Source organism: Notothenia coriiceps, unplaced genomic scaffold, assembly GCF_000735185.1.
Source record: "Notothenia coriiceps isolate Sejong01 unplaced genomic scaffold, NC01 NC01_scaffold00003522, whole genome shotgun sequence".
In the NCBI taxonomy this organism is placed as follows: domain Eukaryota; kingdom Metazoa; phylum Chordata; class Actinopteri; order Perciformes; family Nototheniidae; genus Notothenia; species Notothenia coriiceps.
The window spans coordinates 453,850-465,522 of record NW_011336223.1 but is presented as its reverse complement, the minus strand read 5'-3'; the positions used below and the strand labels follow the sequence as shown (position 1 = coordinate 465,522).

The window sequence follows — 11,673 nt, the reverse complement described above, 5'->3', positions numbered from 1 at the left end:
AAAAAGCCGGACAACCTCTCAATATAGGTCAAAATGAAGCAAAATGTCGTAACGCATAAGCCGCTAGTACACTAACCAACAACCACGCAACGAGCGTTTTAGCGGTGAGTCTGGTGCGGTCGTCTCTACGCATCCATCTGCCGGCATACCGAGAGTACCTTTTACATAGCTCGTTTTATTGTTCTTATCAACATGAACGACAACAACCAGGCCGACACGGACGCGTTTTTTAGCGGTTCGAAGTCTGTCGCGGGTCGGGAAAGTTACTAAAAAAACTACGGAGCATCACACTGCCCGGCAATACCGAAGAGGACCTTTACATACGCTCGTTTATTCGTCCTCTTAACTTCCCCCAGAGGGCAATTGAAGGACCGCATAAGTAAAGATAGGTAGTCGTAAAGATATTGGTTTGAAGGAGCGGGAAGAGAGATGCCTCGACTGAGGGACTGATGAGGGTACCTCTCGGTGGTTCGCTTCTGGGTACTCTTGAGGAACATAAAAAGAGCGTGCGTCTGCCTCTGCCCGGATTCCGAGACGACCTGAGCTCTCTGTGCTGCTCGCTGCTCGGACCCCAACGTCCTTCTTACTGTAGTAGTCGACACTCAGTACGGGACCCGAGCTACTGAGTGTCTTTGCCGTTTTTTTTTTCGGAAAGACACCAAAGATTTGGAAGCGAGGACTTAGACTATGTCGAACATGAAAGGTAGAAAGCGGAAGTCTATGTAGACGTCTTCCTACTTGTGACAACCCAACCTCTCGATTTACCGGATTCTCCACAAACCCCAAAAAAGAATTCGTAGTCGTGGCACAACTTAGAGAAACAAAGATATATGACAATTCGATCGAATAACCTCGTAAAAGATAACGTAATACAGTCGGTCCAAACCAAAGGTCGCTTCAAACACCTCTAGGATTCTACTTTCTTCGTTTTCTCCATAGCCTTAGTCAATCTAATGGGCGAGCATTGCTCTTCCTACAAAAATACGAATGAAAATCTGCTCAAAAATTACAATTCGAGGTACAACAAGGAAGGAAGACGAGTGGAAGTCATAGGATTTTATAGATAGACTAAAAAACGAGAAACACAGACAGGAATCATGAGTAATTGTCCGCTACTGAGACACTGCCTCCGTCACTGCCTGCGACCCGCGGCCGTTTCACCCACTGTCTCTGCCACCTCCCTCCATGCCTGGTTCCTCCGGTTTGTATCCCGGTAAATAGTTCTGGTCGTAAAGAACCGGGTGATTTGCTACCGTAATATCTCGTTTGGAATATGAGGAAATTAACTGCGGTCTGGCTCTCCCAGCTTGCACGCGGTTTGATTGGCTGCGCTTGCACTGGCGGGATTTGCATAAAATTTGATTGGCTGATGCCAAGCATCGAGCCTCAAAAGTTGAACATTGTTCAACTTTTGATGCCGATAGATGCTCGTGATGCTTGCAAAGCCATGCTCCGCTCCCCACAATGCAGTTCGGCGAAGATTAAAAATCTTCTACGTCACCCCATTCAAGGGAATGGGCGAAGCGTTGAAAGCATTTTTCGATGCTTGTAGTGTAGACGGGCCGTAAAACATACACACTGTCCCTGTGCTGCAGTGTGAGAACTCACAGCGCTGGAGTGCCGAGGGTCCAGACAGTGAAAGTGCTCTGCAGTGCGGGTGATGGCCTCTCGTAAGGCTGCCACCAGCTCTGTCTGCTTGATGTTCTTGGACTTCAGGGCCTCTGCTTCATCCTCCCCGAACAGCAGGGAGCTCAGAGTGGACTTCCTGCGCAGAGACTGTCTCCTCACCGCCTGAACACATAAACACAGGATTGTTAGAAAAAAAAATGTTTTAAAGTCAAGATTAAGGACACATAGACTTAATTTGCTCAGATCATGCGACTCCAGTTCGCACAGCTAGACACAAACTTGACGTTGCTTGTTTATTCTATAATAGTTATTCATATTACATACAGACTGAATCTGACCTTGTTGAGATTGGTGTTGTATGTTGTGTTGTTTCCATTGCTGAGCTGCGCCTGTTCGTTGAGGATGTAGGCTTGGTGCTTGTGCCGGTGAGCTTCCAGTGTTTCCTGGGTTAGCGACCCTGCTAGCCTCATAGCCTCCCCGAGAACTGCGGGCCCATCTCGCAGCTGGCTCGGCAGGTCCGACAGAGTGTTAAAGATGGACGCAGAGTTCTCTGACGATACAAGCTCCTCCTCCTGGGAATGAAGAGTAAAATATTCAAGCATCAATAATCAACAAAAACTGTCATTTTGAGGAAGAGACACAGAATAGTTGGTGTTAGATGTTGTTTTCTGGCATTACACAGTACGTGTGTCTGTTGGCAGACTTGGCTGTAAGATTATCTTCTATTTAAGAAAATCAAGTAGGTTACTGACCACACTGAGTGACAGAAAGCCTCTCAGCACAATATTAACTGATGTAAACTCACAAAAACAAGCAGTTTAGTGCAATTACCTTAATCTTGAGCATGCCCAGTGTGATCTGAAAGAGAATCAACGAGCCCTGGTAGAAGAGTAAGTCCCAGATCCTTAGGAGCAGACGGATGTCCACCACGCTGGCAAATGAGGTCAGGAACCAGTGAAGTGTGATCAGTGACAACTCTGCATGTAAAGAAGGAAGGATTACAAACTGTATGTTATATGCAGTTTATACTCAGCTCTATGTTCCAAACACCAATTCTATCATAAGATCGAGTTCCCAAACAATTTGCTTTTTCAATTTAGGTTCAGCAGAAGGATAAAAGATTGGAGTAACTGTTGCAGTTTTAGTAGTTAGTATGCATTTTGAATGCCCATGTTGCCTCTCTGACTCAACACCACACCCCCTACCTATGTCATGCTCCTGCAGAAGACGGTCGAGGGCCGGCAGGTACTGAACGATGAGCTGGCGGAGAACCCTCTGGTCTGTTTGGACACCCAGCAGAGTGGAGCTAAAGTAGGCTGGAGGGAGGAGGTCTTCGATCAGGGCACACATCATCCATAGAACATCCTCCTCCTCCAGAAAGAGCAGCAGACAAGAAACCACCTGTGGGGGTGAACACATAAGTGTCAGGACAACGACAAGGGTATCAGTGAAGGTGGAGACAGTAAAAAATAGGACGAGGACACAATGTATAACATTTGATGAAGGTGCTTCCTACAACTGTGTGTCTATTATATGAGTGTAATGTAGTCTTTCTGTATAATGTGTTCTCACCATGCCGGTGCCCTGACAGTACCCGATGTCTGGGTAGAGCCAGGCCAGGGCTCTCAGTACCCGCTTCAGCCTCGGCACTCCTACACTGCTCATGCTACAGAAACACGCGTTGGTTGGCATCGTCCGCAACAGGTCCTTGTCTATCTGAGGGACAGAGGGGAACACAGAACAATCACACTTCAGGAAAGAAACATGTCTTACAAACGACATGTCACGTGTTAAATACATAATACAAAATATACATTTAATTTCAATATGCCAATAACGATTATTTAGTTGTATTTAAGTAGCCGTTTTCCAACTTTAAATAATTATTACGCATGATCTCAAGAACTATGCTTGGTAGGAATTCTGCAATGGGTTTGTGTTTGGTGAGGGGTAATTAGATTGTGGTTTTACCTGTTTAGAAGTGCTGGAGTCGTCATTGGAACTGTTCTTAATGATTTCTCTGTAAGAGATCTCAGAGGTCCTTTTCTTCTGCAGCGCTCCAGCCAGGCGCATCCACAGCTAACAAACAAAGCATCTTTACATCACTGTTTTGTGACTTTGGAGATAACAAACATGTAATACTCATCTGGAGCATTCTAGTGAAAACTATTTATTTTTTACATCAAAAATGGACAGGCTAAATGTGTAGCACTTCCAATTAAACAGTTGTCCCTGCTGAGCCCCTGTCCCTACCTGTGGTCTCATGCTGTGAGGGATACCCCCCAGCACCAGGGAACGCAGCCGCTCAGAGCGCGAGAGGACAGGATCAATCAGATCCCAGGTCAGGTCTCCCACAGTGTGGTTGTGGGTAAACTCTAGGTGGGCTTGCCAGCGCAGTCGCTGCTGGGGGTCTTCACGCTGGGGGGAGCCTTCAGTGCCAAGCCTGGACCTGGGCTTCCCATCATCTGTGAGGAGAGAGTAATATATGGGGGTGAGCAGTGTTCTCTGTAAACATAATATTATTAAAGTAAAGCCCCGTCAAACTCTTGAATTGAGGAATGGGAAAATAATATCAGGTATAACTTTAAAGGTCACCTATCGTGCTACTTTTAGGCAATAGCATAGGACTCAGATCTAAAAATATATAAAAAACATGTCTATCAAATATATTTTGCTCAGAATACCAAACAGATCACCCATTCTAGCCATGCCTCATATCCCTCTATTTCACTTCCTGTTTCAAAAGTGCTGCTTTGGGGTATAAAGCTTTAAAAAAAAAAAAAGTGATCAAAAAAGAAAAGGAGGGGGAGATCATGCTCATGCGGGAGATTCTGTCGGCAGATACTGCCGTGATGAAACGCCATATCATGGATTATCAAGGATTATTTCTGAAACAGTATGGAGCTCAAAGGCTTTCTCTCTTGCCGGTTATACCACAAGGTAGGGGTGCACCGAATGGGAAATTCTTGGCCGAAACCGATACCGAAAATAGGAAACAGTTGGCCGAAAACCGAATGTTGAAAGGCCGAAAATGATTAATAGACATATATATATATATAATGTATACATTTTTTACCAATGTTGTTCAGCTACCTGATTATGGAAAAAGACATGATTATGGCAAAACTTAACTTAAATAATAATCACTATTATGGGTCCATAAAACATTTATTCAGCACTTTTGAATTCATACAGTACATTAATTCCAAGTCAAGTGCATTTTCTTTTCTCTGTAGGATAATTACAACAAAGTGCATTCAGAACAAAGCCACGGTGCTTTAAAACTGCATAAACATCTAGGCCAGTAGGCCTACAACAAAATAGTGTAAATAAAGACTGTAACAGCCAGGCCTTCAACAACAACAAATGCACCTATAAGTTTGGAAACCTAACGTGTTGTTGTGATGACGTAATCAAAACGCGGCGACAAGCACAGCGCGCGACCATGCTCGCGGCTGGCTCACAGCCAACATGTCTGCCGCTTGGAGATATTTCAAAATATCAGAGAAAGAGATTGCGATTTGTAAAACGTGTTCCGCTGACATTTCTCAGGGGGTGTAACTGCAAAGACTTTCACCACTTCGGCACACAACGCCTCGACATATGACCCTTTTCCAGCAGCTCACCACAGACCCTGGCACGACTGCCAGCAGTGTATTGTAAACTTCAGTCGCACAATTTATATTTTCTTAAAAATAAAAATATTACCAGCAATATATATTATGCCTTTTTAAAGTCGTTCTAATGGGATTTTTTTACCATTTTTTTACCATCACTTGAAATCAAAACACCCGGACAAATATGCGGAGTATGATCAACGTAACCCTGTTCTCTGACATTCGGTGATATTTTTTTTCATTTCGGATAATTTTCGGTGGCCGAATATTCGGTGCATCCCTACCACAAGGTGAGTTCCTTTGTATTTCCTGCTTCTTCACACACATGCTCTCTCCAGTACAGGTTAGCTCTGAGTGTTAGCGATGCTAATGTAAGCACCAACCATATTACATCCAAAACAGTCGGGCATTGTTTCTGATAGCAACGTTTCTGATTGGGCCGTGGGTGTAAAGCCAGCCTACATTTCTGATATTACGTCAAATCGGACGCAAATCTGGATCAGCTCCGTTGTAGCCCCGTTTTTAGAGATTTGGGTACGCAGGAAAAGAGAGAGGGTTTTGTATTCTGACGCTGCGTGAGTTCCCTGACACACCGGGGATACATCTCTTTCGACTCCACTTCGAGCAATACAATTACTAACAAAGCACTTATATATTAACAAAGGACTGGCTTATCTATAGCCAGCTGAGTAGCACTTGAAATGTTTTGGCTCTATGAAACCTGATGTACTTATATGATTCTGTTTTCTTCTAGTTTGTATCTTCTTGGTCGAATGCACTGGGGCACCGTAAGTCGCTTTGGATAAAACTGCAGCTAAATGTAATGTAATGAAAAGAGAGAAGGAGGGACTTTGTTTTCTCATGGCCATATGACTGCTGTACTAACCAGAGGCTAGTTACTTTATTTAACTGTGTGTGTGTTCTCGGGGACATCATAAAAGACATCAAAAAGTGCATTTTGCATGATAGGTCCCCTTTAATGTAACCAAACAGAGGGATATGGAAGGAAAGGAAGGGAAGTGAGTCAGGGGAAAGTTATGTTGATAAGAGATAAGTGGTTGAATAACAAAGGCAAAAATAGACCTCCCTTTATAGAAGTTTAAATGGTACAAAACATTTTCCCCTCCCAGGCATAAAAGACAAAAGTTGCACTCATAAATGCATTTGAGTAAATAATGTAGCTACTGTGTGTATTGTGTGTTTTACTGGGATTTAGGAATTTTACAAGTGAGGAGAAAATAGATGAAGGAGTTTGTGAATGTCTCGATGTGAGGATACCTTCAGGGTCCACTCTGAAGCCAAACTCATCATACTGGAGTTCAGGCTGTTCTGAGGGTTCTTTCTGTAGAGACAAAAGAGAACATGCAGTTCATTAGTAGATGAAAGAGGAAACGTGACTTTGAAATACCCGTGAAAGCTAGTTTTTGTCTTAATATTCTGTCCCTCTATCAGATGCCTCACAGATTGTTACTTTCATTTCTCCTCTCATTCCAGAATTGTCTTTTTCTCCTTTCAATGTTTTAGTGTCCCTCATTCTTGTGAAGGTTTGCACATTAAACTATAAATAAAGACATATCCTCACTTGATGGTACTTGGCCAAAATATCCTGGGGCCACATGCTCGGAGTGAGAGCAGAGAAGGGCCCACCAGGGGCTGGTGTGTAGGTACCTGAGGGAGAAACAGATTGTTAGATTTAAAAAAAACAACTAGTAATTTCATAGAAAATATTGATAAAACTATAAAGGGCATTTTGAGAATGGCAAAGTATGTAGAAAACTCAAATGAGACGTCACAATATATCCAAAGTAAAGGCAGAGGCATTTATCGTATTGCATTAAAAAAGTACATGTAGAGAAACCCGTCTTCAGATTGAATGTTATTTTGCGCCAAATCGATACAGAAAAACTCTTTACCTGACATGTTGTTGGTAGGAGAGTGAATGGACTCGATTCAAAAAGTCACTCTGGTGAAAGGAGGTCAGCAGATAGCGCTCACTCTGTAGAAAGGACAGAGGAGGAAGAAAATCAAAAAAAAGGTTTGGCGATTCAATTCCAAGGTGATCCCAAACGCTGCCACTGTGAGTCCATCTCAAGTCAAACCATCTTGGATCCAAGCATTGTTCCTTCTTCAGGCTTTACTGAAGCAAGAGATTCTGAAGTTCTGCACAGTAAGTAAGACAGAAAAAGATCAACAGTTCCCATCAGCAAAAAAAGTGGGTTTGCTATCCTGGCTCCAAAATGGTGGAATGAGCTCCTCATTGTCATCAGGACAGCAGATAGCTTACACATCTTCCGGGGGAGACTGAAAACCCATCTCTTTCGACTCCACTTTGAGCAATACAATTACTAACTAAGCACTTATATACTAATAAAGGACTGGCTTATCTAAAGCCAGTTGAGTAGCACTTGAAATGTTTTGTCTCTATGAAACCTGATGTACTTATATGATTCTGTTTTCTTCAAGTTTGTATTTTGTTGGTCGAATGCACTTATTGTAAGTTGCTTTGGATAAAACTGCAGCTAAATATAATGTAATGAAAAGAGAGAAGGAGGGACTTTGTTTTCTCATAGCCATATGACTGCTGTACTAACCAGAGGCTAGTTACTTTACTTAACTCTGTGTGTGTTCTCGACCTATTTTTATACCGGTACAAGTCCTTGGGCAAAGATTAACAACCATTCAGCGACACTAGGGCTGAACGATTTATCGATTTTAAATCAAAATTGCGATTTTAAATGATGCGATTATCAAATGATGCGATTATCAAATCACAAAGCCTACATTTTTATTTTATTTTTTTACATTATTTTTTTTCTTCTTGTGTGTCAGTCATCCACACCAATCAGAAGTGCTGTGCTCCACATGTACCATCCATTGTTAACCAATCAGAAGTGGCCCATGATAGAAGGTGATAGACAGATTGATCCAATCACTTGCCCTTTTCCAAATGGCTTCCAATGGAGCTTTCCCAGATGGTTTGATGAAACAAACCATCTGAGTCAGGTTAGTAATGCTCCATCACATGTTTCTATTACAGGGTGAGTCTTAAACTGAAGCTTGACTTTAAAGCAACCCAACGGAAGTTTCATGTAAGTTTAGTTCTTTCACTCGTAGCTCGGGCTGCGGGGGTGCTAGAGACAGGAGCATGTTGGTAAGACCTTCCTAGCCGGAGGTATGGCCGCATTTTAAAATAAACTTCCGTTGGGTCGCTTAAAAACAAATATCGCAAATCGAATCGCAATATTTGTCAGAAAAATCGCAATTAGATTTTTTCCCAAAATCGTGCAGCCCTAAGTGAGACTACTCATCATTTCATTTTTTCCATTTAGTCAACAGCTTTGCCTTTATGAATCACAACTGTGCAAGTCTTCTTAGATCCCCATTTGATCTAACAAATAAAACACAAGCTCAATTAAATGGATAGAAGTGTCTGTGTCGATGCTCTTTTTTTCCATTTAGAGTTCATCTCAGGCTATTGGTCCACTGGCTATTATATGCTTGAATGACCATTCCATAAAATTCTAGCATCATAGACATTTGCTGCATATGAAGACATTAAAACTGAAAGTGAGAGTCAAAGGAAGCACCTCAAATATACCTGCAATGAATGAGCTTTCTATGAGTTTGAATCGCTATTTCACTACCAATAATTTGATGTATAAGTTCTACGTCAATAAAGCTATTGAGTAAGGGGAGGGGAAGTTGGAGGGTAAAGACATCTTGCTTTCATGTTCATAATCCATATTGCAGTTAGGGGGTTTAAAGGGGACACAATTAAGAAGGTAAGCACTTATAAACCATGCACTAACATACATGGGCAGACATAAGAGCACAACAAGCGTAACCTGCAACGAGGCTCACCAGCATGCAAACACCCTGCATGCCGAAGTGATTCATTCCAGCAGCGGGCTTGCAGCATTTGAGGAGGGATTTAGGACTTAAGAGAGATGAGAAATCAATTTGAGGTTTGGAGGATGGCCAAGTACTTTCGGGCTAGCTCTGTGTGTAGCTCAGGGGAGTTCTGGGACTTTGGAGCGACTCTCTGACAAGAACACAAACCGTTTCAATCACCTGCCAAGAAAACCAACACGACTAAGCCCTTTCCGCACACTGATGCACATATCAACAATAAACTGCAAAATGGTGCTGCAGAGGGAAGCACGAGTTACACATTAAATGATTAGCAGACATATTTCCACACGGGTAGACAATAAGGATTTATTTTTTTGTACTAGTTAATAAATCAATTAGTAAATGAACATAAATAAATCAGCCATTTATTTTGCATCCTTAAATATGGTAATTGTATCAAACTATTTTGTTTACAATATGATGGCTTGTAGCTCAGTGGGTATCAGATGTTACTGTGGTTGAAGTTACCCTCCAAATACTTATCCATAACTTCAAAAATATAGGCTCCAAAATGTATATAAAATTGTTTTCTTCTTATAAATAAGATATTCTATTAAATGTACAATTTAAAATGTTCTCTTTCTCAGTACATCCTTAATCCGTTTTAATAAATAAATGTACAGGTTACATAGCAGAAATGTTCACCAAAAAATGTGATCAGCTGATTTATCATCATCTTCATAAACACATTGAATGTTTAGTATTCATCTAAACTAAACAATCCTGCATTAATGGGGCTCTTGTCAAAAGTCCTATACAAAGAAAGCAGCACTGCCCGATGATTCACAACAATGCCCCCAACGGCCAAATACAAACAATACCAAAGAAAGAGCAACTGCAAACTGAGCCATTGTTAATAAAAATGTATAATCTCATGACGTGAATCTTCCTACAGAATATACGAAACTCCTGGAAACAACAATACAAAATAACAAATGACTAATTAGAGGAAATGTCTTGGTCTATATTAGGATGTTTTACAATTTCACTCTGAACACAACATATTTTCTATTATTGAGGAGCGGCTGTTCTCACCTGTGTTTGCACAGTGGTTAACACCCTGCCGAAAGTAAAACAAAGAGTAACATCCTGCTGAACAGACAGGGCAAGTGTATGTGTTTGTGCGTGCAGCAAAAGTCTCCCTTTTCCTTCAGCAGAGCAGTTTCCTTTTATAAATGAGTTCGTGTCGCCCTGTAGGGCAGCCCCACGACACCCCCTCCCCTTCCCAACACCTCCTCCAGTTATTCCTGAGTAACCACAACAATAGTGAGTCATTTTCCCCTCGTGTGAAAACACCCTCCTACATGACCATGTCTCTTTTTTACATGCAAAATCAAACCAAACCATTAACATGTCAGAGAATTACCAGCTTGTGCCCAACAATAACAAGTGACAGCTCTAAAACAATTTCCTTTTAAACTGAGGTGTCTTTACAGAACCACAGATTATTAATGTTAAGCTTTAAAACATTATATCAAATAAAGCAACAAGTGACTCATCTGGTTTCAGTATTCGGGGTTGATCAAAGAGTAAAGCAGTGCCTGCTATAATGTAACATAAATATATACTTAATTTAAACTAAACCATACACCAAGATGGTATGATGCTAAAAAAAAACTAACGGTTGTTAAATAAAGCCACAAGCGATTCAAAAAATATATAACTCCAGCTGCGAAGGAAGTACTAAGCAAACTCGTATGTAAGTATGTAAACATTATGTCGATATGCTTTAGAAAGCAAAATGTTTAATATTAAACTAGCTGGACGTTACGTCAAACGCTCCCTGCTGACGTCAAAGGCAGTCTATCAAATTAGGAATATTTACATTTTCAATGGCAACACATTTGACCTACTACATTGACATGTATTTGTTATTAAGCCACACAAAACGTGCACTACGACAATAAACAATGTTTATGAATTGATTTAACAACTAACATTCGTCTCAAGGACCAATGTTACATGAATGTATTCACTAAGAGTTGTCAGCTGTTAGCCAAATATGCTACCTTTTGCTTTTAGCTAACAGTTAACGGTACATACAAAGGTGGACAACAGCCTGCTAGCATAGCTTACCGTGACATTATTCCAGTGAAAGCACAATGTTATAGTTTGTGGCCTAGTTTTCTAACGTTAGACAATTGTAAACGCCATATGCTATACCATCATACGCCTCGCATTTGTGATTGCACCTGCTAGCGACGTGTCTCTCCGCTGTATCCTTACACGCTTAACGTTTTCCCCTTCCTATCCTGAAAAGTAGTTCCAGATCCCGGAACTACACTTCAGAAAACGGAAAATATCCTTCCGCAGAGGAATAGATGACGTAGGCACACGACGTCTGTTGTGCCATTCATTCTTTAGTTTCCTCCATCGACGCTGGTTCGCTCGTTATGTCATTCATTCATCACAGCCCCTGCACAAACACCAACCAGGCACAAAAGTAGTACTAATCATAATGTTAGATTGATTGAATCTGCAGCACCTTTGGACATGCTTTTGTTAAACAAAAACC

At 41.5% G+C, this 11,673-nt stretch overlaps 1 protein-coding gene across 1 annotated transcript; it reads right to left on the bottom strand.

The window, feature by feature from the left end:
• Window positions 1-1,047: 1,047 nt before the first annotated feature.
• On the bottom strand, window positions 1,048-11,392 carry LOC104941603 (small G protein signaling modulator 3). Its single transcript, XM_010766729.1, has 12 exons — window positions 11,235-11,392; window positions 7,160-7,242; window positions 6,829-6,914; window positions 6,525-6,588; window positions 3,883-4,094; window positions 3,601-3,708; window positions 3,202-3,345; window positions 2,835-3,030; window positions 2,461-2,606; window positions 1,968-2,201; window positions 1,576-1,791; window positions 1,048-1,068 (listed from the first exon to the last, which is right to left on the bottom strand). The coding sequence occupies exons 2-12, from the start codon at window positions 7,164-7,166 to the stop codon at window positions 1,048-1,050; spliced, it is 1,434 nt and encodes a 477-aa protein (XP_010765031.1). The 5' UTR covers window positions 7,167-7,242; window positions 11,235-11,392.
• Window positions 11,393-11,673: the final 281 nt, after the last annotated feature.

Bases quoted from the DNA above. Each gene is read 5' to 3' on its own strand.
- LOC104941603 (XM_010766729.1), bottom strand. The intron at 6,589-6,828 runs GTGAGGATATGT...TTGTCTCTACAG, and splicing joins TTTTGGCCAAGTACCATCAA to AAAGAACCCTCAGAACAGCC. The intron at 1,069-1,575 runs GTATGTTTTACG...CTCGTTTTTTAG, and splicing joins CTGCAGCACAGGGACAGTGT to TCTATCTATAAAATCCTATG.